Source organism: Ctenopharyngodon idella, chromosome 9 (assembly GCF_019924925.1).
Source record: "Ctenopharyngodon idella isolate HZGC_01 chromosome 9, HZGC01, whole genome shotgun sequence".
NCBI lineage: Eukaryota > Metazoa > Chordata > Actinopteri > Cypriniformes > Xenocyprididae > Ctenopharyngodon > Ctenopharyngodon idella.
The window spans coordinates 21780548-21808267 of NC_067228.1; the positions used below are offsets into that span (position 1 = coordinate 21780548).

The window sequence follows — 27720 nt, forward strand, 5'->3', positions numbered from 1 at the left end:
TTAAGTTTTAAATCAAAGTTACATCGTTGACAGTATTGCATTGTGGTATATTTCATTCCTTGCAGTGGAAAGCCCAAAGTATACTTGTTGTGTACTGTCAAACGCATAGCCTTTCAAAGTATACTCAATTTGATAGCATACGTGAACAGAGGCGTTGACACAGAAGTGCTCTAGAAAGTTTCATCTTTGTCCAGTGTCTGTGCTGTTTTTCTCCAGAAGTTATGACCGATGTCTTCATATTCTTTTAAACTAAAGTTGCGGGTGTCTCATAACCGCTTCACACAAGTGCTTGTCGATGCAGGTGTCTGTTGCTGTTGCTGCAGTCTCTGGTATTTTGTTGTTGTTCCATCTCTTTAGTTTCATTTTCTACTGTGAAACAATGGCCCGGGCCAATGGCATCTTGTGAAATACCTACTTAGTGCAAAACAAATTCAATTCAAATCGGGTGGTGTGCATACGCACTGTATGATGACCCTCGCGTATGCCTAAAAACTTTGGATTTAAGCTGTTGTGTACTTATTATAGCAAATGCAGTAGGTCATTCAGGCATACCATGCATTCAGAAAATGTGCATACTGTGGACAGTATACATACTACACACTACAGAAACGGCTATTCCGAACATATCTTCTATCTATGGCCCACTTTCTTGACGTCAGACAGTTGATGGTGTTTATGTAGTAAGACAAAACCAGTTGCTGTCCAGGTGTTCTCTGCAGGGATTCCACAACGTCAGTCAGACAGAGCATCTGCCGCCTCATTACGCCTGTGTCTTATCGGGCCGGTCTGAATATGAGTAGTCTGTTGATCAGTTTTCAGCTCCTACAGGCTTTATGAAGGAAAGATTACTTTGGAGCCATGGGGCAGCCTCTGCAAGAGAAACTATTTGAACTTTATTTTCATATAGTTTTTATATATATATATATATATATATATATATATATATATATATATATATATATATAATCACACACAGGGCTTGACATTAACTTTTTTGCTCACCAGCCACTGTGGCTAGTGTTTTTCCAAAGTTACTAGCCACTCAGCATTTTCACTGGCCACAATTTTGCTGTTGGGAAATTACATTTTATATGATTAAAGTTGACTTCGACATGCTAAAATTACTTGATTTTGAGTCATTTTACTTGATTAGCTAGATTTAAAACCCTTTCAATCTTTCAAATGCAGATTGACCACCAAAATCAAGACTAGGCCTACATGGCATATCAGCTGGTATGTACGGGTGGGCAAGGGGTGGGTAATATGTCCATAAAATGATACATTTTATAATTATATAAGTTATTTTTGTTAGGCTATATAAAAAGAACAAAGAAGCAAATTAGCAAATTACAAATACAATAGTAAATTAAATAACCTAAACTCTATTTTCAGATACAGTAGGTTTATTTAACATTTATTTAACATCTTTTGTTGTTTGATTAACATTAATGACTGACAGGTATTTAATTGGGCTGCTGAATGCATGTATGTAATATACTGACACATATCCAGTTTGTACCCACCTGTTTATGTACACTTAAGCCATAACCGACTGTATTCACGCGAGACACTCCACACGATGGACATTTTGACATCTGTGTGTGCGTGTATTTGACTATTCAGGCGCAAGGAGATCTGATCGCGTGCGCGACAGAGAGAGAGAGCGCACACGAGAGAGCGCTTCTGTTGTGTGTCAATCAGCACGATTCCGCTGATCCCGCCTTCACTAACTGCAAGTTAATCGGTAACGAATTGTGATCGGATTGTAATTTTGTGCTACGACGAGCTTGGCAACCTTTGATTAGGCTGTAGGCTGAAATTATATTCAACCCGCCAAAGTGGCTTGTGGGAGTGGCTGTCTTACCTGCCACAGCTGAAATCTACCCGCATTTGGCGGGTTAGCGGGTGTTACTGTCAAGCCCTGTGATGTGTGTATATATATATATATACTACTGGGTATATACAGGTGCTGGTCATATAATTAGAATATCATCAAAAAGTTGATTTATTTCACTAATTCCATTCAAAAAGTGAAACTTGTATATTATATTCATTCATTACACACAGACTGATATATTTCAAATGTTTATTTCTTTTAATTTTGATGATTATAACTGACAACTAAGGAAAATCCCAAATTTAGTATCTCAGAAAATTAGAATATTAAAATAAGACCAATACAAAGAAAGGATTTTTAGAAATCTTGGCCAACTGAAAAGTATGAACATGAAAAGTATGAGCATGTACAGCACTCAATACTTAGTTGGGGCTCCTTTTGCCTGAATTACTGCAGCAATGCGGCGTGGCATGGAGTCGATCAGTCTGTGGCACTGCTCAGGTGTTATAAGAGCCCAGGTTGCTCTGATAGTGGCCTTCAGCTCTTCTGCATTGTTGGGTCTGGCATATCGCATCTTCCTCTTCACAATACCCCATAGATTTTCTATGGGGTTAAGGTCAGGCGAGTTTGCTGGCCAATTAAGAACAGGGATACCATGGTCCTTTAAACCAGGTACTGGTAGCTTTGGCACTGTGTGCAGGTGCCAAGTCCTGTTGGAAAATGAAATCTGCATCTCCATAAAATTGGTCAGCAGCAGGAAGCATGAAGTGCTCTAAAACTTCCTGGTATATGGCTGCGTTGACCTTGGACCTCAGAAAACACAGTGGACCAACACCAGCAGATGACATGGCACCCCAAACCATCACTGACTGTGGAAACTTTACACTGGACCTCAAGCAACGTGGATTGTGTGCCTCTCCTCTCTTCCTCCAGACTCTGGGACCCTGATTTACTTTCATCAGAGAACATAACTTTGGACCACTCAGCAGCAGTCCAGTCCTTTTTGTCTTTAGCCCAGGCGAGACGCTTCTGACGCTGTCTGTTGTTCAAGAGTGGCTTGACACAAGGAATGCGACAGCTGAAACCCATGTCTTGCATACATCTGTGCATAGTGGTTCTTGAAGCACTGACTCCAACTGCAGTCCACTCTTTGTGAATCTCCCCCACATTTTTGAATGGGTTTTGTTTCACAATCCTCTCCAGGGTGCGGTTATCCCTATTGCTTGTACACTTTTTCTACCGCATCTTCTCCTTCCCTTCGCCTCTCTATTAATGTTCTTGGACACAGAGCTCTGTGAACAGCCAGCCTCTTTTGCAATGACCTTTTGTGTCTTGCCCTCCTTGTGCAAGGTGTCAATGGTCGTCTTTTGGACAACTGTCAAGTCAGCAGTCTTCCCCATGATTGTGTAGCCTACAGAACTAGACTGAGAGACCATTTAAAGGCCTTTGCAGGTGTTTTGAGTTAATTAGCTGATTAGAATGTGGCACCAGGTGTCTTCAATATTGAACCTTTTCACAATATTCTAATTTTCTGAGATACTGAATTTGGGATTTTCCTTAGTTGTCAGTTATAATCATCAAAATTAAAAGAAATAAACATTTGAAATATATCAGTCTGTGTGTAATGAATGAATATAATATACAAGTTTCACTTTTTGAATGGAATTAGTGAAATAAATAAACTAATTATATGTACACCTGTATACTACTGGGTTGGTTTTAGTCTATTATGCTCATCAAGGCTGCATTTATTTGACCAAAAAAAAAAAATAAAATAAAATTTAAAGTGACTGCTTTCTGTCTTTATATATTTTAAAATATTTGATTCTTGTGATGTCAAAGCTGACTTTTCAGCATCACTACTCCAGTCCTCAGTGTCACATGATCCTTCAGAAATCATTCTAATATGCTGATTTGCTACTCAAGAAACATTTCTTACTGTTATCAATATTGAAAACAGTTGAGTAACATAATTTTTTTGTGGAAACCATAATTCTTTTCAGGATTCTTTGAAGAATACAAACTTCAAAAGAACAGCTTTAATTTGAAATAGAAATCTTTTGTAACATTATAAATGTCCTTGTGGAATAAAAGTATTAATTACTTTCAAAAAAAAAAAAAAAATCTTACTGACTTTTGAATGGCACTGTACATTATACCTGCATAATTTTCAGCTTGTTGCAAACAAGGCAGAAAAAAAATCCTTATTCTTGAGCTCTAATGGAAGAATCATATCGGTTTTGGACCAATCAGATTTATTTTTGAACTGTCAACAGTGTCGAAGAAATTCTTTTTGAGTAATAGTGACCTTTTCTATTTTTCTTTCAGGAAGGAAGAGCCACTGTCAATCAAGACACCAGACTGGACAACAGAGTTATCGATTTAAGGGTAAGCCCATCTCCATCTCTCATTTTTTAATCTAAGAGTAAATGTCTGTCCCGAGGGGTGAGGGTCGATTAACATGGCCCTGTAATTATATTATGGCTCAAGTGATTGGCTTAAAACAGCTCAGGTGATTGGTGATTGGCCCTTCACCAACCTAGCAAATGCCAGTAGGTGTCTTCAACTTTGGCTGTGGCTAGATTTAACGCGGTATGATGGCGTACGTCACGTGGCATCAGTACCACCACAAATTTCTAACTGGCATGCACATCTTCAAGTCAGAACTCCATAGTCTGTCCTCCCTGACTTCCTGACATTGTGAAATGTGAACAAAGCGATAAGGTTCTGAAATAAAGGAGCCTATTGTTCAGATTTATGAAGCCCTGATGATGTGGTTGTAGGACTCGGGTGCTGTGATTGGCCGCCTGTGCTTTGTGAGAACACCTGTTTCTGAGACAATGTGTCTGTGTGCTTTCACACTTTGATTTTAGTGAACAGTAAAGCAGTAAACGGTTTCCAGAGGTGGCAGGCTTAGCTCTAACATTATGAAAGTCCTCCGTGTCACACACCCACACACACCATGCTTTTTTTTTTTTTCACACACCGAATGAGATTGAAATCTGGCAGTGTTATAGGACTATCATGGTGCACCTAGCTCTGAGAGAGCGGCTCTTTTTTAAGAACTTCCAGAAAGTGAAGGCAGAAATCTGAGAGTGTGAAGCGGGGGAGTCAAACCACAGGACAACAGCTTTTTGCGCCTCTTCGGTTTTCACTGCAGCCTTGTGAACACTAAGGTGACGCACACAGTTCCTTTCTCCACGCCTACAGTGAGAGACGTGTGAGGACGACAACTGAAACCTGCGTGTTTACACACTCCACTGATAACAGCTTTGCATGTTAACTGCACAACCGCTTAACTTCACAGACTAATTACTAAATGTCCTGGCAGCGTATCCCCGGGGTCGAGTTATCATGATCTGCGCTAAGAACATAGACAGACTGTCTTAATATGTTGACTCTTTGATATTTATTAGCAGATTTATAAGAGGAAGTCCTAATGTCCTGTTTATATTACATTTATTGCTTGATATTAAAGTCATAAATTACTACACAATAACTGTTATTTAAAAACAAAACAAAAAACATTTAGTTCTTGCAGAAATATCAGGGAATGTTAAAATGTTTATAGTAAATTTAAATCTTTCTAGTTACAGCTATATTTAGTTGCTAGAAATTTGCTGTTAGTGAGTGCAAATCTCTATTTAATGATTTTTTAAAACTTCTCAAATTTATTAGTCAAAAGTTGTAGGAACCCATTTCCAAGTTATAAGCCATTAATGATAATATGCACTTTTTTCCTGTTCCAAAATCAAAGTTGTCTACCTAGATGTGATAGTTTTCCAAAAGAAAGGCAACAAAACTATGCTGCCTTCTTAGATATCTTGTTTTGAACAAATTCTAAAGCAGAAACACATTTTTTTTTTTTTTTCGAAGAGAGCGATGCATTGTGACAAGCTCAAAGGGAAAAAAATAATCCACGATTATCGAAATTATATTTCAAATAAATGCTGGTCTTTTGAACTTTTCCATTCCTTTTTTAAAGAATCTAGAAGAAAATCACTTTTTCCAATAAACCATTCAGCAGCACTACTGTTTTCAACATTGATAATAATAATAAGAAATATTTCTTGAGCAGCAAATCAGCATATTAGAATGATTTCTGAAGGATCATGTGACACTGAAGACTGGAGTAATTATGCTGAAAATTCAGCTTCCGAATTTTTAAATTCATTAAAACTTAAAAGTTTTAAATTGTTATATTTCACAGTATAACAGTTTTACAGTTTTTTTTTTTCTTCTTGCAAAGACAATATAAAAATATAAAAATCTTACCAACCCCAGACTTTTGAACTGTAGTGTACTTCAATACCGAAACTAATCATAGTTAAATAATAGTTTTGTCTAATTAATAATCACCTATTTTACCCATTGTCTGTGCCTGTTGTGTGTTTATTGTATTTCTTACCCTTTGTTACCCAAACAACATGTTAACCTCAAACTAAATTTCGCCAACCATCTAGATAAATACCCTTTTACAGTAAAAACAACTCTTATCTGCTTGAAGACCAAATACTCTAAAACAGTTTGTCAAGTTTGTCATGTCAGTGTATATAGCATGTCAATATTAGATTTAAAATCCACAATAAAAACTGACAGTAATTGTATCATAAATTTAGCCTCTTCAACTGAACTTACACTAAAATAGCAGTTTTTTGATACTAGTCCAGCTAACGCACAAGCATGTTAGATCTGTCTGCAGAGCTGCTGCTTTTTAAATAAATTCCATTTCATGAAGCTCCATTGGAAGGTGGCTGTCTATGTAGGCAGTACACTGCAAGGCTGCTCACTTGGTTTTGGGAACTAATTTATGTTACTTACAAGTATAAAATTCCCCTTAGGGAGTTTTAGAGGTTTATAATGTGGTCATAATGAGGTTGAAACTACAAACATGCAACCAGGATAGATCTGATTAATTTAAATCTCTAAAGAAATCTTAATGTTACTATCACATAATAAATTCTTGCCTGCAAAAGCGAGTCTGTCCTAACTGAATCAAATCTAATAAACAAGAGCCCTGAAATATTGATATAGAAGCTGATTGTTTCTCTAGGATTTATGCAAGCTCTGTAAGTCATAAAGAATCGGAAATGTGGCCCATATCACGGGTCATCAGGGAGTCATCTGATTCATGGAAAATTCAGGCTGAGAAAGCTTTTTTTTTTGCCCGAGACCAGAGGATTCAGGAGGTTTGATTGTTGCTGAAGATTGATTTTGCAAGTACTGGGTCCCTTTGGTACTGTGAAGAGGACCTAATTTATTTGTATCTCTAAAAAAAATGACCGGAATGTATTATGTTGCCAGTGAGATTTTATTATAACATAATAAAAAGAGGTCTTCTGAGATCTAGCGTCATGTTTTCTCCAGAACTTCTGCAGAAATACTTGAAAAATCTTTTCAGTGAAAAGTGAAAAGTAGATGGTTCAACATTGCATAATAAGAGAAGTGCTGATATCAGTCCCTGGCACACACAAATAAATAGGTTACATAACATGTTTGTTAACCCATACGTCTTCCCTCACAGACCACGACCAGCCAGGCCATCTTCCGGCTGCAGTCAGGCGTATGTCAGCTCTTCAGAGACACGCTCATCAACAAGGGCTTTGTGGAGATTCAGACCCCCAAGATCATCTCTGGTACGACCATCTCCAAGTACACTTCTTCTCTCTCCTTTTGTTCACATCTTTCTTCATAATTTTGGAGAGAGAGAGGAATATTTCACTAAGTCAACATTGGCCTAAGCATGGTACTGAGGAGCCATCAATGGTCTTACCTGTAATTTATAGACTTATTGTAACAATGCTACAGTTACAAGAACTATGTTAGATTTTCATAATGCCAAGTACAAGTTAGAGTCAAGAGCCATGTGTAAAATTTGTTCTAATGATGACTGATAGGAAAAACCTGGCCTTGTGATATTCTAAGCGATGACATAGGCGAAATCATTAAGAGCCTAATGAACTGTTAAGGAGTAGGAAATAAACAATTTCAATATAAGAGCATGTTAAGTAAATTTAGTTTGGCTTCCCATGGCACTTTTTAATTAGAACATTTAGTCAAACTAATTAGGTTCCAGGTGCTTAAATAATATCAAATACATCATATATCCTATGTAAGCAAGTCAATTTTAAATACAGCTGCAAAGCAGCAACGACGGGCCCAAGCCCCGGTGGCTTCAGGGCAATTGTGCTCGATGGGCAATATGCATTTAAACTGGGTAAATGTAAAAGAATTATGTCAAGATATGACTCTTCCTGTTTCCCCTTTTTGTCATTAACACTGTTTAAGATATCCAGTATCCTTTCACAATTTAACATCTTCCATGTCTTGCCACCATGTTCAGAAAGTTTGGTGTGAATCGTATAAATCCCGTAAGAGGAGTAGTTAAAAATTAAGAGTGAGAGTGAAAGTGAAAGTGACACGTGAAGGCCAAGTATGGTAACCCATACTCGGAATTTGTCCTCTGCATTTAACCCATCCAAGTTAGTGCACACACATTAGGAGCAGAGTAGTAGGTAGTGAACACACACACACTGCAAGCCGTGATACACACCCGGAGCAGTGGGCAGCCTTTTATGCTGTGGCGCCCGTGGAGTGATTGGGGGTTAGGTGCCTTGCTCAAGGGCACCTCAGTCATTTCCTGCCGGTGCTGATTATCATTTCAGAGCCTGATTATTAAAAAAAAAAAAATCACATTCAAACCTAAATATCTGACTTCCTATTGGTCGGAGCTAATGACTGTAAATTAGAAAGTTCTCCTGCTCAATAAGAGCAATATATGTACTGAGTTTGGTGACTGTAGGTAAAACTAACCCCCCGCTTTTATCAAAAGGTGGGGCTTCAGAGCTCTCCATGCCCATTTCTAAGGCTTAACCCATGTGTACTTACTGAGCACTCTGATGTTTGTCAAGTTTCATGTAATTTGAAGCATGCTAAGAGCCTCAAAAACACCCAAGAATATTATTAAATTTTGATGCATTGCCATGGCAACAGTATTTAAGATATCAAAAATCCTTTCGCAGGTCTACATCTGCCGTGTTTTGACATTATACTGATGGAGTTTGAAGTGAATCGGATAAAAATGAGAGGGCGATTTCAAAGCATTTTGACTAAGCTGCTGAAGGCATATACGGCATGTTAAACGTGTTTTGGATGCCATTTTGTTGTCTTTAAAATCAGCACAATATAAAAATTTGCCCTATCTTTTTTCTAAATGCATGTTATTGATCTTATAGTGAACGATTCATCAATTCATGTTTTTTTTTTTTTTTTTTTTTTTTTGATCTCGCATTTTTTAATAAAATATCTTAACTCAATATTCTGGTGAAACGACAGACTTCTCTGACGAATACTGGACTTCTCCAATCATTTAGTGTGCTTGAGTCCCGCCCCTTTCTTACAATCTTCTGTAAGCTTGTATTTAGATGCCTCCATCCAATCAACAACCGATGGATAGAACCAAGTCCCCTCACTACTTTTTTTTTTTTTTCTTTTTCGATAATCTGTTTTATTCTAATGTACTTCACAATAAGGAAGAAAAGATCAGTCGCTACTTTCATTACATCCTGGCTTTAACCTCACAGAGCATCTGAGATGACATAAGGCGAACAATCTTGTCTCCGTGTTCACGCTGGAGTATCTGTATTCAAGACGGCAGGGACAGAGTAGCACAGGTCTTATCTCTGTCCTCACACACTGAGCCTTCTGAATGATTTCCTGCTCATGCTGTCCAACTTAGTTTATTGTTCTTTCTCTGCACCTTCAGTCTCTAAAAATTTCAATTTCAAGGATTGATACTTTTTCATTTTCTGAGGTAAAAAAAGTCAGCGACACTGTCAAAACAGTAGCTGGAGAAAAAGTGGTGTTTATTAAGGAGATATGTCTCCAGTCACTGATAGGGTGCCATGTTAGCACTCTTGAAATGGTGGGTACACCGAGTGCCATTGGATATGCTGGGATTCATGAGCATAGCTGTCTTTGTGAAGAGTTCAGGGCCTCTTTCTTTTGACTTGACTCAAAACTGTGCAAATTGATTGCTTTCTCAGCTCTTACAAACACAGTTCAAAAAAATCTCTTATATTATGTTACAAAAGGTTCCCATTTCAGATATTTACTGATCTTTTGAACTTCTCTTCATCAAAGAATTCTGGAAAAAAAAAAAAAAAAAAAAAATTCACAAAAATATTAAGCAGCACAACTGTTTTCAGCATTGACAATAAGAAATGTTTCTTGAGCAGCAAATCATCATATTAGAATGATTTCTGAAGGATCATGTGACACTGAAGACTGTAATGATGCTGAAAATTCAACTTTGCCATCATAGAAATAAAATATATATGGATATATGGAAGCCTGTTTTTGCATTAAAAAAATAAAGGATTAAATATAATTGTGAGAACAGATTTTGAGATATAAAGTCAAAGTTGCATTTTTATTCATTTCATTTTACTTTGGGGTACAAAGGGGCTTCTATTTTAATGGTATAATGAAAAATCATATTTTGGAATGACATGAAATGAATACTTTTTACTTTATTTGAAACTATTCCTTTTAAAAATGTCAAATAAAACAAACCACACAAAATATAACAACTTGTTTGTGATAAAAATGTAAAAAGAAATGTTTCTTGAGCACTAACCATATATATATATATATATATATATATATATATATGTGTATTAATAAATGATTCATTGCTTGTTTAACAGGATATTGTCCTTAGATGCTGAAAGTCTAGTGCAAAAATAATGGTGCTCAACTCCTTCAACTGCCCTTAAATATGCTTCTTTTTTAGTCCACCAATGATTTTAAAGTTTGTGTATTGCGTCAGTTAAGGTCTCAGTGGTGTTACAACACTTTCTCTCAACAAACCCCTTGTTCTGTTTATGTGGTTTTTGCTGTTAAGGAAAGCAGTTTCTTTCATTTCCTCTGCACCCCGACCGGCCAATCAGAATGCATCTCTATGACGCATTTCGAATTTAAACTTTGCCGCCTTTGGTGTGATCTGCCACCCGCAACAGATCAACATTGTGTTCTTTTTGTAAAACCGCATTACATCCGGTGCACACACCCAAATGTACGTGACCTATAGAACATCATGCTCATATTTACCATACTTGCAATGAGAATTATCATCTCACATTTGAGGACAAAATGTTACCCATGACTACGGTACAAATGTTTTTGTGTGTTTTTAACAGCTGCCAGTGAGGGTGGTGCAAATGTCTTCACCGTCTCATACTTCAAGACCAGTGCGTACCTGGCCCAGTCCCCTCAGCTCTACAAGCAAATGTGCATTTGTGCTGACTTTGACAAAGTCTTCTGTGTTGGACCAGGTAAATCATGAAAATGCCTCCTGTCTCTTACTTTTCTTCTATATCCTGTTACCATCTTCAGGTCATCTTTAAAGTGGACAGTAAGAATCCACTGAACATCCAGAGACAATCACAGACAGTAGCCTAAAAAGTATCTAGCCACTGTATTTGTATATCTATCTGTAGAGGTCACCTTCACCAGTATCTCTTCCCTGCCAGTATGCAGATCAGGACATACTGCAGGATAAATAGACGGATTGTGCTCTTGGTGCTTTTGGCGGGCACCAAAATCCCTCCTGTGCAGCTCACTGAATAGAGCAAGAATATCAAACACTTTCAGCAGAGCCATGGGACACAGACGTCAGAAAAATACAGCTCATCAGGGACCTCTGCTGATGGGAAGTCACACTGTAGAAACAGCATAAGTGCTTTTTTTGTAGACCTGGGAATATTCAAAACAAGTGCATTAGTCTGATTTTTGGGCAAGAATGACACTGTTTTTTGACACTGAAATGTGAACATCTGTGTTTTACAAATGCAACTACTAATATTGCTAGGCAGTGTTATTTTAGTATTATTTATATACTATTATGATATTTTGAATTATTTTTTGTTCAATTTTTAGTCATTTTGTTATGTGCTTTTGACATTTTTAACAGATTTTTTATTTTTCTATTTAGCGTTTCTATTTATTATTTAATTTTTAGTACAGTAATTTAAGTACTTCAACTTCAACAGAATTTCTAATTTAGTTTACTATAGATTTTCATATTAGTATTTGTTTTATATTATTTAAGCATTATTTAAATTAAAAAAAAAAAAATCAAAATATTGAGAAAATCGCCTTTAAAGTTGTCCAAATGAAGTCCTTAGCGATGCATATCCACTTACAAAAATAAATTTTTGATATATTTAAGGTAGGAAATTTTCAAAACATCTTCATGGAACATGATCTTTACTTAATATCCTAATGATTTTTGGCATAAAAGAAAAATCGATAATTTTGACCCATACAATGTATTGTTAGCTATTGCTACAAAAATACCTGTGTGACTTATGACTGGTTTTGTGGTCCAGGGTCACAAATACTAATGAATGTGAATCTCACAGTTGTCTGTGTTTCTTCTAGTGTTCAGGGCTGAGGATTCCAACACTCATCGCCACCTGACGGAGTTTGTGGGTCTGGATATTGAAATGGCTTTCAATTACCATTACCATGAGGTTATTGACTCCATTACTGACACCATGGTTCAGATCTTTAAAGGACTACGTGACCGGTAAGGGAGGTGACTCCTTCAACATACCTTTAAGTTCTTAAAAGTTTTAGTGAAGTCCTATTTCCTTTTTTGAAGAATCAAATCACATGAGAATAAAGTCACATGAATTTCACTTGAAAAATGATGTCATTTATTCATGGGAAAGAAAGGGCAACACGTTCATGTGGTTTATAATAACAAGGATATATACTGCCATCTAGTGGTCAGGCTGTTTTTTTAATAAATATATTACTTTATATAACTGAAGTCTTTTACCATCTCATTGTGTGGCAAATGTTACATACAATTGGAAATCTGACCCATCAGTCTATATACGTGGAATGCATAATATTTCACCCAGTAATCACAAACAACCTGACCAGCACTGTGAAAAGTAACATTTGTCTACTAATGGTTTACATTTGAAAGATGAAACTAAGACCTTTTAATTAAAGCCTTGAGAAACACTTTTCAATTAAATTCTGGGCCTGCAGGTCATGCTAATCTCTGTTCTACCTACGTATTCTCTCTTATGGCGTCTCTGTGATGTGGATTTGCTCCAGGTTCCAGACAGAGATCCAGACCGTGAATAAGCAGTACCCCAGTGAGCCGTTCAAGTTCCTGGAGCCCACGCTGAGACTGGAGTATAAGGAGGGAGTGGCCATGCTCAGAGCTGCTGGGGTGGAAATGGGGGATGAAGAAGATTTGAGGTCAGTGTGGCTTTTTTTGATACAATTTCATTGCGCACACAGGGAATCTGTAACAGATTTCATAACAGATCTGTAATCTTTTTATTTTTTCTTCCTCAGCACACCCAATGAAAAGCTGCTTGGTCGTCTAGTGAAGGAGAAGGTAAAAAGACATCTTTTAAACATAAGTGATATAGGCTTCTGTTCAAAAGTTTGGGTCTGTAAGATTTTTCGGAAGTTTATGAAGGAAAGTCTCACCAACGTTGCATTTATTTGATCAAAAATACAGAAAAACAGTAATTTTGTGAAATTCAGATTTTCTCTTTTAATAGATTTTGTAATGTATTCCTGTGGTGGCAAAGCTGATTTTTATCATCATTACTCCAGTCTTCAGTGTCACATGATCCTTCAGAAATCATTCTGATATGCTGATTTGTAGTAGTAGTAGTAGTAGTAGTAGTCTTTATTTCGAACTTGAGTTATAAAAGAAAAAGACAAAAATAACACAAAATATATATTGATAAAAAAATAAAAAATAAATCAATAACATAATAAACAAGACAAAATTTCAATATAATAATACTCAACCCATTCGAAAAGGGATAGGTAGAAGCCCTAGGCTTATTAAATCCTACCCCAGTACTTAACAAATCCAAATCACAATTAGACCAGATATATCATACATACCATTTTGACTAATACAAAAATGCTACTCCAATTTCCATCCTACCATATCTAGCCATTAATATAAGGAAGAACAAACCGAAACAAAATTCAAGCAGCATTAACAACAGCTAAATTATCTCTCTCCCTCCCCACTTCTGTACTTATCAAAAATAGATCTCTTATACCTCTTTTTAAATTGCAAGATATTTACATTTTCTTTGATAGAATTATTCAAACTATTCCACAAAATCACCCCACAAATTGAAATACACATACTTTTGAGCTTTGTTCGAGCATTATGCTGTCTTTGCTGCTCAAGAAACATTTCTTATTATCAATGTTGAAAACAGTTATATATATATTTTTTTAAATATTTTGTAGAAACTGATATTTTTTTTCTGGATTCTTTGATAAATACAAGAACAGCAGTTATTTGAAATATAATTTTTTTAAATTATTTTTTTTAACATTTAGAAATGTTATTAAAAATCACATTTTTTTTAATAATAATAAAAAATATCATACTGACCCCAAACTTTTGAATGGTAGTGTATTTTAAATGGAAATGGTTGAAAAAAAAAAAAGATTTTCCCTGAAATAAGAACAAACTATAATGCTATAACGCTAATTTATGGAAACCGCAAAAATGGGTCATTTTGAAGTCTGTTTGACATGTTTGTTTACTGCTTAAGAAAATGGCCTTGTAAAACTACATTTGTAATGTTTTTAGTTCCAGAAACCTAGAAATCTGGACTAAATGGGGGACAAAATGTAATTCTACAAACATATATACGTGGAATATTACCCATATTAATTAAACACACCTTTGTGATTATTTTAGTATGACACTGACTTCTATGTTCTGGACAAATACCCCTTGGCAGTAAGGCCGTTCTACACCATGCCTGACCCCAACAATCCAGTAAGTGTTTTGAAGCCTAGTGGATCTAAATACATTGCTTTTTATTCAGAGACTATGTGGTTCATATCAAACTCCACATGTTCTTTCTGCAGAAATATTCCAACTCATATGATATGTTCATGAGAGGAGAGGAGATCCTGTCCGGAGCTCAGAGAGTCCACGATGCTCAGCTGCTCACCGAAAGGGCAATGCACCACGGCATTGGTAACTTTAGCAATGGAACACAACAGCTGTGTTACAAAACCTACTAGAAAGTTTGGGGTTAACACATGTTGCTAAGCTAAAAATGTGATCCCACATTCACCAAGTATACACAAAACATCTAAATGTTGGTTGACCATAATGCATTTGAATTTCAACACTCTTCAGTACTTTATCTGGTTACATTTTATTTTTAGGTTTCATTGTTAGTGTAATTATAGATTTAAGTACTGAATAATATTAAATAACTACTTGTACTTACTGTAGGGTTAGGTATAAGATTAGGGTTCGGTTAAGAGTTAGTTTTGTGTAATTATGCATAATTTATAGTTATTAATATGGTAGCTACATGTAACACGTGTAATAAGGACACTGTAAAATGAAGTGTTACCCTTCATTTTTATGGTAAACAAAGTTTTGTAGTAGATGATTCATTTTTTACTCTTTGTTACAGACCTGGAGAAGATCAAGGCTTACATTGACTCGTTCCGTTATGGAGCTCCTCCTCATGCTGGCGGTGGCATAGGTAAAAAACATTTTTTATAATCTTGTAGGTTAGAAATGGTCTAGTTACACTATTGTTCAAAGTTTTGGGGTCATTAAGATTTTTAGTTTGAAAGAAATTCATACTTTTATTCAGCAAGGATGCATCAAATTGATCAAAAGGAACAGTAAAGACTTTTACATGGTTTAAAAATATTTTTTATTTCAAATAAATGTTGTTATTTTGATTATTCATCAAAGAATCCTGAGAAAAATGTATTATGTTTTCCACAAAAATGGAACAAAAAAGCACAACTGTTTTCAACATTGAAGATAAGAAATGTTTCTTGAGCAGCAAATCAGCATATTAGAATGATTTCTGAAGGATCATGTGACACTGAAGACTGGAGCTGAAAATTCAGCTTTGACATCACAGGAATAAATTACATTTTAAAATATATTCAGAAAATAGTCATTTTAAATTGTAAAAATATTTCACAATAATACTGCTTTTACTGTATTTTTGATCATATAATTGCACCCTTGGTGAGCATAACAGACTTCTTTTCAAAACATAAAAAAAATCTTGAATGGTAGTGTATAGTTTCTAAAACATTCAGTTTTAGTGTTTTAGACCTCATTTAAAAATATGTGGCACAAGTACATGATGTTAAATGTATGCCATCTCTTAGGTCTGGAGAGAGTGACCATGCTTTATCTCGGCCTACACAACGTACGTCAGACCTCCATGTTCCCCCGTGACCCCAAACGCCTGACCCCATAAAGATTAAAGTAGCCGGTCGGCCTCTCGTCTCCCATCCCGCCTGAAACAGTACAAGCTCTCGGTCACCCAGCCATCGGGGATCTGGACGTGCCAGGATGTGGAAGTGCCATGATGATTAACCCACAAAAATGAAGCCACTTTTATAACACTTTTCACCAGATAAAACAGGATGTTCGATAAATCTAATATACTTAAACCATTCAAGGGAATAAATGTTAACTGTTAAATGATGCAGATGATATTGTGTTTATTATATCATATCATATGTTATTAAAATCATACTATACATGTAGGTTTTTTTCTACTGACCTGTTCCTTGACACACCAAGTTTTTGAGAATTCTAAAAATAAATTAAACAGCACATGCACAATAAATTAACTAAATAGTATGTTTTTCTTCTGAATGTTTGACTGCAAATGTTGTACACACATTTTTTTTTCAGTGCTTGTAAAATTGCACATTAATGAATGTTTCAAGTGAACAAATCATAAGCAGTTCCTATATGATTCCCCAAACATTGAAAGTCAATATTACGTCACTTCCTGTTTTGTAACGCCAGTGTAGTTCTTTAGGCATGGTTCACCCAAAAAAATGAAAATTCTGTCATTTTTTACTTATACTCATGTCGTTACAAACCTGTATGACTTTCTTTTTTTTCTGTTGAACATAAATGAAGACATGTTGGAAACCAGTTTTGGTTACCATTGACTTCCATTGTATGGTGGAAAAGTATTATTTATATACTATTACCTCTTTTATTCATATTCATATTCAATGATTCTTTTTATATTTTGAGTTTTAATTTTATTTCCTTTCATTTTAGTGATTTTGTCATATACTTTTGTCATTTTTATTTGTTTTAGTTTTTTATATTGCTATTTTGGTTCAATTTATTTTTATTTCATTTTTATTTACTTTCAGTTAGTAATTCTAGTGCTTCAACTTGAACTTATTTCAGTTAGTTGCCAAAGCAAAATTTCTAATTTTTAATTTATTTTTTCCTCTAGTGTATATATATTTTATATAATTTCAGCTTTAATTAACAAAAATGTTTTTAATAGTTTTAGTTAATGGTAATAACCCTGCTCAAAATATATTCTATATTATGTGTTCCAGAGAAGTCAAACAGGTTAGGTTTTGAATGACACAAGGGTGAGTAAATGATGACAATGTATTTTTGGGTGAACTAACCCTTTAACAATGTGGTCCACAGTCTTCATTTTAGTAACTTTAAGCCAGTGGACCACCTTCAAACATCTACATTTCCTGTATTCCTAATAGTCATCATACAACACAATTGTTTCTCTTGATTTTATTTCCCTTCAGGTTGTAGGCTAAATATTGATAATACAATTATCAAATCACAGTGGAGTTGTTTTAGTACACACTCAGGCTCTTCAAAATGCAAATAAACAGATGGAGCGTTACAAAAATAAAGTGCTTATTATAGAGTGACATTCTAGTAGAAGTATGAGCAACCTATTATGCAACACAACACAAAATACTTCTAATAACAGTCAGTAGTGCTGAAGGTGATATTTGAGATTCATGTGATTGAAAAAGTCAAGATAAGCTCAAAGAAAGGTCAGTCTCTGAAACAGAAACGCTCAAACGCATGTGTGCGTTTACTCAGAGCTCCCTGTGATGTGCAGGAGGAAAATAAAGATCTGGACGATATCGACGTAGAGGGAAAGAGCTCCGAAGACATATTCCTCAGGGCTGATGGCGTTCGCTCGGTTTCCAATGAGCAACTGTGTGTGGTAGGCCAGAAACTATAACAAGACAAGTCATCAGTAAGTATTCTCTTGTGTAAATGTACTTCAAATGTACTAAACTGCAACTTCTTCATTACAAATGTGTAATTACAATACAAATTTCAAAGACAAAAGAAGTAATAATGTTATTGCAGATAAAGATTTACCTAATTCAAATAATTACAATTTTAAAAAACATTACATTATTTATTTCCTTAATAAGTACTCAATTATGCTAAAGTGTACTTCTTTTTCACATGGGTTCTGTTTCATTTTTAGCCACTGGTGAATAATTGAACAAACAACATAAAATCCTGTTTCATAAACTCACCAAGGTAAAGACTATCGCTCCACAAGCACCATACAGCATGTGCAGCCAGGGCACCTGAGGCATTGATGGTATAGGTACATTATCATATAACAAGTGTATTCCAGGTTATTTATTCATTAGACTGCACATAGACCTAATTTAGCAAAGACAAGGTTGGTAAGCTGTTCAGTTAATATGTGTAAATAATGTATGCAAAATGTATGCAGCTACACTGTATTGAAAGAATAACTACCTTTAAAGCAGTGGTTCTCAACCCCCCTAATCTATGGGCACTCCTATCAAAAAGTAACTAAATTATTATAATTAAAATAATTAAATTTCAGGATTCCAGAATTTTTAGGATCTGAATGTTCTCCAGGGCTCCCACTCTTTTTACCAAGGAATATACATTACTCTTCCAGTCATTCATGATATACTGGATAAGGATTTTTAAAAACATTTTTAAAAGAACCGGCACACTGATATTTCTGCTCCCAAAGATATTATTTTTATTTTATTATTTTATCTTGGATAACTGGTAATATGTATATATTCCCATGGAGTATTAAGATTTGATTAATTTACGTTAATTTCCACATTTATTAAAGGGTTAGTTCACCCAAAAATGAAATTATTAATTGTCGTTCCACACCCATAAGACCTTCGTTCATCTTCTAAACAAAAATTAAGATATTTTTTCATGAAATCCGAGAGGTTCAACCTTAATGTTATAAAGCGACAAGAATACTTTTTGTGAGCAAAAACAAAAAAATAACGACTTTATTCAACAAGTTCTTCTCTCCCCTCTCATTCTCATATGCTGTTTACGTTCAGTGCTTCCAGCGCTTACGTTCAGCCCTACATCCGAACGCCGACTCTGCCGTGAACGCCATGATGCTGATGCAGGAGCCAGCCAATAATGAGACGGCGTTCTGACGTAAAACCTGGAAGCGCTGAACGTAAACAGCGTATGAGGATCTTTACTACTTTTCTGGACCTTGAATGTGGTACTTACATTGCTTACTATGGGGGATAAAAAAACCTCTCGGATTTCATCAAAAATATCTTAATTTGTGTTCCGAAGATGAACAAAGGTCTTACAGGTTTGGAACGACATGAGGGTGAGTAATTAATAACAGAAATTTCATTTTTGGGTGAACTAAACCTTTAATTACACATTTATAATTAGGCTACCTCATATATCCAGGTTTTTCTGTGGGAGCTCTGGTTCCTCAAAGACAAAAAACAGCTGTTGAGGGGGAAAATTAAAATAAGAAATATCTTGGTTTTTTTTCTTTTAGCTTATTTTAAAGCTTGTTTTGTCTTTAAATCATTTTAAGTCGTCTTGAGGCTCCCTTGGAAGTTCGCAAAGGCCCTCTATGTGAACCCTCTATCCCCCTGGTTGAGAACCACTGCTTTAAAAGCACAACTTACCCATAAAAGATCATTTAATAACCATAATGTCTTTCCAAACCCATATTCTGACAGTTAAGAACTTAAATTTCAGTCTGTTCCCCCACACAATGCTATGTCTTCAGAAGACTTGGAAGATAAAAAAAACAAACAAAAAAAACAAAACAGTATAAAGATAATGATGCAATTTTATGTTTTTGAGGTAAAGTAAATGATTTTTCTCTATTTTGGGGTGAACTATCACTTTAAATATCATGGTTATACTTGTGCAACTGTTTTGTTTAAACATTTATTTACCGTGCCACCCAGTTTAGTACAAGTCACTTACTTGCAGTGTAAACACATTACTGTAATGTGTTTGTTTTTAACAAACTGAGGGACAAGTCAGAAATATTTTCTCTGGTAATACACAGCATACCACAAATGTAGGCACTGAAAATAACTCATTATATTCCTTTAAACCAGTGGTTCTCAACCCCCCATTGTTCAACACAATCATCCCCTCATATTAGCTATAATATTTCTTCCAGTATTGTCCTGTTGTAATATGACAAAGCTGCTTGTTTTCAAACTTTTTTTATTAGCAAAAACTGGGAGTGTCGATATATTAAGAGAATTAACTACAAAATTTTTGGATTTTTAGAAGTTCCAAGAACTGTCATGTCACCTTTTATATAGCGCTTAAAACAATACAGATTGTTTCAAAGCAGCTTTATAAAAAACATAAAAATAATGATCAAACAGTTAAATTCTGCTGTAAAGCAGCTCTAAAAAAGACAATAGTGTAATTTTTCAGCTCACATTAGTTCAATGTTGAGTTCAATAATTGTGAAGTTCATAAATTATGAAATTATGCTGCTATAAGCAGCTCTACGGAACACAATAGTGTTGTTATTCAATTTGAGTCAGTTCAATGTTGATTCAATTCAATTCAATAACAGTGTCGATGTTGCAAAAATCATCTGTTATGAAACGAAGTCGATTCAGTTATAAAGCAGTTCTGCAGAAAACAGTGAAGTCATCATACACCTCAATTCAGTACAAGATTTGTTCTCATCCAATAGTGTCAGTGCAGTCAAATCATAATATCAAGTCATAATATTACTGAAAGTGTCTCCAAATAAGCAAGCCAAAGGCAACAGTGGCAAGAAACACAAACTCCATCAGGTGACCGAAATGGAGAAAAAAATCCTTAGGAGAAACCAGGCTCAGTCAGGGGGCCAGTTCTCCTCTGGCCAAAACTGTATGTTCTTTAATATAAGAACTTCCCTTAGAAGTTTGCTGAGGGCCCCTTGGTTGAGAACCACAGCTTTAAACTGCAAAATCATTCACAATGACTGTAAACTTATAAGTGTACAATAAGTGTACAAAACTTAACAATAAGTGTAAACTTTGCCATAATGGCCTCACTTACATACTGAAAGGAGAGCACAATGGATGTGATGATGCCAGTCACCAGGACGACTACACAAAGAGCACAGAGAAGACCTGTACAGGAGGTGAAGTCAACCTGTTCAAACACACACACAGAGACTTCACTACAACTTGACAGCATGGCTTGATTAAAAAAACTCAGTAGTCACAAACTGTAGAAGTTGTAAAAACATTGATTTCATTAATAAAATGGGAAGAAATTATTACGCATGTATATCTACTGTATACATGAATCCCGGCAAAAATTGATCCATTAAAAAACAGGGCACACTCAAAAAAACAGGTTTTGTCTCAAGCAAGCATGAGACATTTAGCAGTAAGCCATGAATGTTTCAAAAGAGACAGACGATCATTGTAATCAAATACAATGGGGTTATTTTACACAGCCAACAAAGTGGCATTCACCGCCGGCCAGTCGATCAGAGCCGTGGGTGCTGTTGCCACAGAAGGTCTTACCTTGGTCTGAAAACAGAAGACTGTGACGATTACGCACACTATTGCTGTGATCCCCAGGGCCAGGAACACTGCTTTAGTGTCAAAATAACTGTAAATAATGCCAGAAGGAAAAAAATGAGAGCTTATCTGATGTTTAAAACTAACCACATGCAGTATGTGAAACTGATGAAACTCTTATCAAACCTTGATATTGCTCCTGTCATGTAAGACAACGTAAGGGTCTGTTGAGGAAAGAAAACATGTTTCATCAATTATAATGTAGAATTCAATGTAAATGTTAAATTGAATCATCACTTACAAAAATTAACAGGAGTATTAAATTCCATGGATGACGTCTCCTAAAAGCAGAGGCAGGGTTTCCATAATTAAACAGATGTTCTTGTACTCATAATGTAAATAAATAATCAAAAAATGACTAAACTCACCTCGGCCCCTCACAGCAAACCAGCATAAGGTAAGTAACAAGATACACGGGGCTGTGAAAAACATTCCACTGTTACTTCAATATAATATTCACTACCATTTAAATGTTTGGAGTCAGTAAGTTTTTTTTTTTGTTTTTTTTTTTTTAAAGAAATTAATACTTTTATTCAGCAAGGATGTAATAAATTGATCAAAAGTGATAGTAAAGACATTTATAATGTTGCAAAAGATTTCTATTTCAAATAAAATGCTGTATTTTTTAACTTTCTATTCATCAAAGAATCTTGAAAAAATGTATCAGTTTCCACAAACATATTAAGCAGAACAAATGCTTTCAACATTGATAATAGTAAGAAATGTTTCTTGTCAAATCAACGTATTAGAATGATTTCTGAAGGATCATGTGACACTGAAGACTGGAGTAATGATGCTGAAAACTAAGCTTTGGCATCACATGAATAATTTTTATACAATATATTAAAATTGAAAACAAAAATTGTAATAATATTTGACCATTTTACTGTTTTACTCTATTTTTGATTAAATAAATGCAGCCTTGGTGAGCATTAGAGACTTCTTTCAAAAAAAAAATCTTACTGAACCCAAACTTTTGTGTACATATGATATTTGTTTTTGTCATTTATTTAGACTAGTCAGACATGACAATAAAATAACTCACAATGATGCCCAATAAATGGCAGGATTTTGGATCACAAAAAGACGCACAGGCTCACTGTAAGATGAGGAATGTATGAAAATGTATGAATGTATGAAAACACACCAGTTTCATTACATTAGTATGCATAATGTATGTAATTCACACAGCTGTTCATAAAAATTAATTTGTTGTGTGGATTTGTTGTACTCACACAAACGTAAACACCGCAATGATTGAAGAAGTGATTAACAGCTGGGCGGCTAATATAAGATAAACCTGGTACAAAAGTACACAAAAATCAATTTCTTTACATGAAGCCGTTGCTTATTTTTGTTGCATTTATCGATTATTATATTTATAAATCTGTAGTTCAAGTTTAGGACAAATAGTCTTAATACCTTTCTTATGAAAGCATGCCGAACACTCATGCTGTCCCATATGCCAGTCGATGAGATGCCCTCTGCGTCTCCTACAACAAAACAATGAACACACACACACACACACACACACACAAAAAAACATATTTGATGATAAACATCAAACACTGTTGCCCCAAAAAGTATTTTGACACCTAGGTCACTTTTAAAAATGTTTTGTACCAGAAATTTAAAAAGCAGTTCAGTTTTATTCATAATGCATCTTAAGAGAGAGAGCGAGAGAGAGAGTAAGAAAGAGAATGTCAAGAGTATGTCAAAACTAAATAGTACAAAGGCAGGCTACCCTGGAAAGTGACCTGAATTTTACAAACAAAACAAACACATAAATACAGTATAGAAGTAATAGATATATGGAATAGGATTCACATGAGAACTTTTATTTGATTCTTACTTAGGTTGGAGGAAAATATTCCTGGTGTTATTAAGGACGGCATTGCTGGAGGGGGGTATCCAGGGCCATGCCACAGCCCTGTCTGGGGGTGTATGCCTGGCTGTCCTGGGCCCGTGTACACTCCTGGCTGGGCTGGATATCCGTAGGGAGGGTATGGATAGTTTCCATGCTGCTGTCTTGACTCTTCGTAACTTGGAGGGGGATCTGACTTTGACATTGTGATGTCCCTGAAACACAAGACATAAATACCTATATGAATACTCTCTCTCTCTCTCTCTCTCTCTCTCATTATTTACACACATAGCCTACATACAAATAGAATGATAAATAATATCGAAATATCCATTCACGCAGTCCAAGAAGATAGACTCATTATATACTAAACACATATAAACAATACAGTATTTACACTTTATTTTCATTTTAAGTTTCTTAAACAACAAAAGCGACCTGTTCTTAACTGTTTTGCCAGGTTGTCATCAACATAATCATAATAATTGTACATTAATGTAGTAATATTTTGCTTACCACGTTAGCTGTGACCTCAGCAACGGGACTTCAGAGTGAACTCGTTCTGCTCTACGTAAATAACGCAGCGGGTGATGTAGTGAAGAGCGCGAGGTGCGCTTTGGAGCCTTCTGATTAGCTGGAACTAAGCAACACAACTAGGAGGAGTTGCGCCGTCTCCAGTTTCCAGGGTACTGTCCTCACTGGACTAGGCTCAGTATCTATTTACCGAATTAGTCATCTTCTCATCTTCTCACCAAAATACCGTATAGTGTGACCACTGTTTTGTTTTTTGTTGTTTGTTTTGCGAAATATTCATTCTTTTTTTTGATGACCTGGACAGTAGGCTATTATCTTCACAGGATAGTGCCTTATTCTTAACACTTTGTATTCAACAAGTTCAGACGGACTTGTTTAATGTAAGAGCTTTGACGATCATCATTAGTTAACGATCGTGTAGTAAAATCTGTCTAACAACAGACGGCGCTAAAACATAAAACATAACTTCATTTGGACACTCATGTATGGTTTTTTCCTAACAAAATTCAAATTCAAATGCTTAAAAAGATCAAATAATAAATCAAAGTTTCAAAACAGCTGCTCAAATAAATCAAATGCTCAAATTATTACATAATAAATCAAACTCTCAGACGGCTGCTCAAAAATCAAATGCTCAAATGCAATTTCATTTCCTGATTCGGGGAAGCATGAACTGTATCAAAAATCAAATTAAAACTAATTTGTATTTGATTTTTAATTTTCATTATCAACCCAGTAAATCTGTCATAATTAAATCTATATTTCAATGCTCAAATTATAAATCAAACGCTCAAACCGACATCGCAAATAAAAAATCAAATGTTCAAACCGACATTGCTAACGGCACATCAAATGCTCAAACTGACACAGCAAACGTTAAATCAAATTCAAATGAGGCTTGTCAATCAAGTGGCGTGTGGGCGGAGTTTTGAGGCGGAAGAGGAGACTTTCTTGTGTGCAGCTTGGGTACCACACTTGAGTAAAAAAAAATATGATAATAATAATGAGAAACTTTCTCGTAATTTTGACCTTTTCTCATAATAATGCCTTAGTTCCTCATAATACGTCTCTCGTATTATTTCTAAGCATGCGGACCAGAAGGGAGTGGAACGCTAGCGACATCCGCTGGTCAAAACCGTGTAAAAGGCGTGAACACAGTAGGCATGGCACGTTCGGATTTCGACAGCTGTATATTTGCTGTATATATAATAATGTTCCCCTAATGTTATGTTAACGTTCCCTTAACGTTATTCTAACGTTCCCCAAACATTATTCTAACGTTATTTTAATGTTCCCCTTAATGTTATTCTAACGTTCCCCTAATGTTATTCTAACATTATTCTAACGTTATTTTAACGTTGTTCTAACATTATTCTAAAGTTATTTTAACATTATTCTACCGTTATTTTAATGTTCCCCTAATGTTATTTTAACGTTCCCTTAATGTTATTCTAACATTATTCTAACGTAATTCAAACGTTATTTTAACATTATTCTAACGTTATTTTAATGTTCCCCTAATGTTATTCTAACATTATTCTAATGTTATTTAAACGTTATTTTAACATTATTCTAACGTTATTTTAACATTATTCTAACATTATTCTAACGTTATTTAAACCTCATTTTAACATTATTCTAACATTATTCTAACGTTATTTTAACATTATTCTAACGTTATTTTAATGTTATTTTAACATTATTCTAACGTTATTTTAACATTATTCTAACATTATTCTAACGTTATTTTAACATTATTCTAACATTATTCTAACGTTATTTTAACATTATTCTAACATTATTCTAACGTTATTTTAATGTTATTTTAACATTATTCTAACAGTATTCTAACGTTATTTTAACATTATTCTAACATTATTCTAACATTATTTTAGCATTATTCTAACATTATTCTAATGTTATTTTAATGTTCCCCTGATGTTATTTCAACGTTCCCTTAACGTTATTCTAACATTATTCTAATGTTATTTTAACATTATTCTAACATTATTTTAATGTTCCCCTAAGGTTGTTTTAACGTTCCCCTAATGTTATTCTAACGTTATTTTAACATTATTCTAACATTATTTTAATGTTCCCCTAATGTTATTTCAACGTTCCCTTAACGTTATTCTAACGTTCCTCTAATGTTATTCTAACATTATTCTAATGTTATTTTAACATTATTCTACCGTTATTTTAATGTTCCCCTAATGTTATTTCAACGTTCCCTTAACGTTATTCTAACGTTCCTCTAATGTTATTCTAACATTATTCTAATGTTATTTTAACATTATTCTACCGTTATTTTAATGTTCCCCTAAGGTTGTTTTAACGTTCCCCTAATGTTATTTTAACATTATTTAAAGTTATTTTAACATTATTCTAACATTATTCTAACGTTATTTTAATGTTCCCCTAATGTTATTTCAACGTTCCCTTAATGTTATTCTAATGTTCCCCTAATGTTATTCTAACATTATTCTACCGTTATTTTAATGTTCTCCTAAGGTTGTTTTAACGTTCCCCTAATGTTATTCTAACATTATTCTAACGTTATTTAAATGTTATTTTAACATTATTCTAACATTATTCTAACGTTATTTTAACATTATTCTAACATTATTCTAACGTTATTTTAATGTTATTTTAACATTATTCTAATGTTATTCTAACATTATTTTAACGTTATTCTAACGTTATCTTAACATCATTCTAAAATTATTTTAACGTTATTCTAACATTATTCTAACGTTATTTTAACATTATTCTAACGCTATTTTAACATTATACTAACATTATTCAAACGTTATTTTAATGTTATTTTCACATTATTCTAACATTATCTTAACATTATTCTAAAGTTATTTTAACGTTATTCTAACATTATTCTAACATTATTTAAACGTTATTTTAACATTATTCTAACATTATTTTAACATTATTCTAACGTTATTTTAACATTATATTAACGTTATTTTAATGTTATTTTAATGTTCCCTTAACGTTATTCTAACGTTCCTCTAATGTTATTCTAACATTATTCTAACATTTTTTTAATATTATTCTAACATTATTCTAACGTTACTTTAACATTATTCTACCATTATTTTAATGTTCCCCTAATGTTATTTTAACGTTCCCTTAACGTTATTCTAACGTTCCCCTAATGTTATTCTAACATTATTCTAACGTTATTTTAACATTATTCTACCGTTATTTTAATGTTCCCCTAATGTTATTCTAACGATCCCCTAATGTTATTCGAACATTATTCTAACGTTATTTAAATGTTATTTTAACATTATTCTAACATTAATGTAACGTTATTTTAACATTATTCTAACATTATTCTAATGTTATTTTAATGTTATTTTAACATTATTCTAACATTATTCTAATGTTATTCTAACGTAATTTTAACATTATTCTAACATTATTCTGTTATTTTAACGCTCCCCTAACGTTATTTTAACGTTCCCCTAACGTTATTTTAAGTTATCTTTTATATTAACGTTAAGTGCATCAACATCTCTCATCCTTTTTTTTTGGGGGGGGGGGGGGGGGGGATTTTAACATCCCCCCTCCCCCATGAGATTCTACAAAGGCAGAAAATGAACATTTATTAATATCATTATAAATTAGGGTGACCATATGTGCCATTTTACCAGGACGCATCCTGTCCAGGATTTCTAAATCGCCTAAAATGGCTTGAGCCCTTGCCTCTTTAATCGTGAAAATGGTC

At 34.4% G+C, this 27720-nt stretch overlaps 2 protein-coding genes across 3 annotated transcripts in view; one reads left to right on the plus strand and one right to left on the minus strand.

Annotated features, from left to right (window-relative positions):
• dars1 (aspartyl-tRNA synthetase 1) overlaps positions 1-16536 on the plus strand; it is a 33435-nt gene extending 16899 nt beyond the window's left edge. Inside the window, exons 9-18 of the mRNA XM_051905107.1 lie at positions 4166-4225; positions 7362-7473; positions 11038-11172; positions 12281-12428; positions 12971-13117; positions 13217-13259; positions 14604-14684; positions 14777-14888; positions 15340-15411; positions 16061-16536. Of these exons, the coding sequence (XP_051761067.1) occupies positions 4166-4225; positions 7362-7473; positions 11038-11172; positions 12281-12428; positions 12971-13117; positions 13217-13259; positions 14604-14684; positions 14777-14888; positions 15340-15411; positions 16061-16152 (1002 nt within the window). The 3' untranslated portion in view covers positions 16153-16536. The remainder of the gene's footprint in view (positions 1-4165; positions 4226-7361; positions 7474-11037; positions 11173-12280; positions 12429-12970; positions 13118-13216; positions 13260-14603; positions 14685-14776; positions 14889-15339; positions 15412-16060) is intronic.
• Positions 16537-17449: 913 nt separating this feature from the next.
• LOC127518443 (protein lifeguard 3) lies at positions 17450-25743 on the minus strand. 2 transcript variants are annotated; one of them, XM_051905124.1, is made up of 12 exons: positions 23958-25741; positions 23430-23656; positions 23000-23070; positions 22813-22877; positions 22623-22676; positions 21946-21996; positions 21819-21858; positions 21704-21741; positions 21521-21608; positions 21045-21140; positions 18239-18292; positions 17450-17925 (listed from the first exon to the last, which is right to left on the minus strand). In XM_051905124.1, the coding sequence occupies exons 2-12, from the start codon at positions 23644-23646 to the stop codon at positions 17779-17781; spliced, it is 921 nt and encodes a 306-aa protein (XP_051761084.1). In that variant the 5' UTR covers positions 23647-23656; positions 23958-25741; the 3' UTR covers positions 17450-17778. The 2 variants fall into 2 exon arrangements, with proteins under 2 accessions (XP_051761084.1, XP_051761083.1); XM_051905123.1 differs by having other exon boundaries at positions 23430-25743.
• Between the last annotated feature and the right edge of the window lie 1977 nt (positions 25744-27720).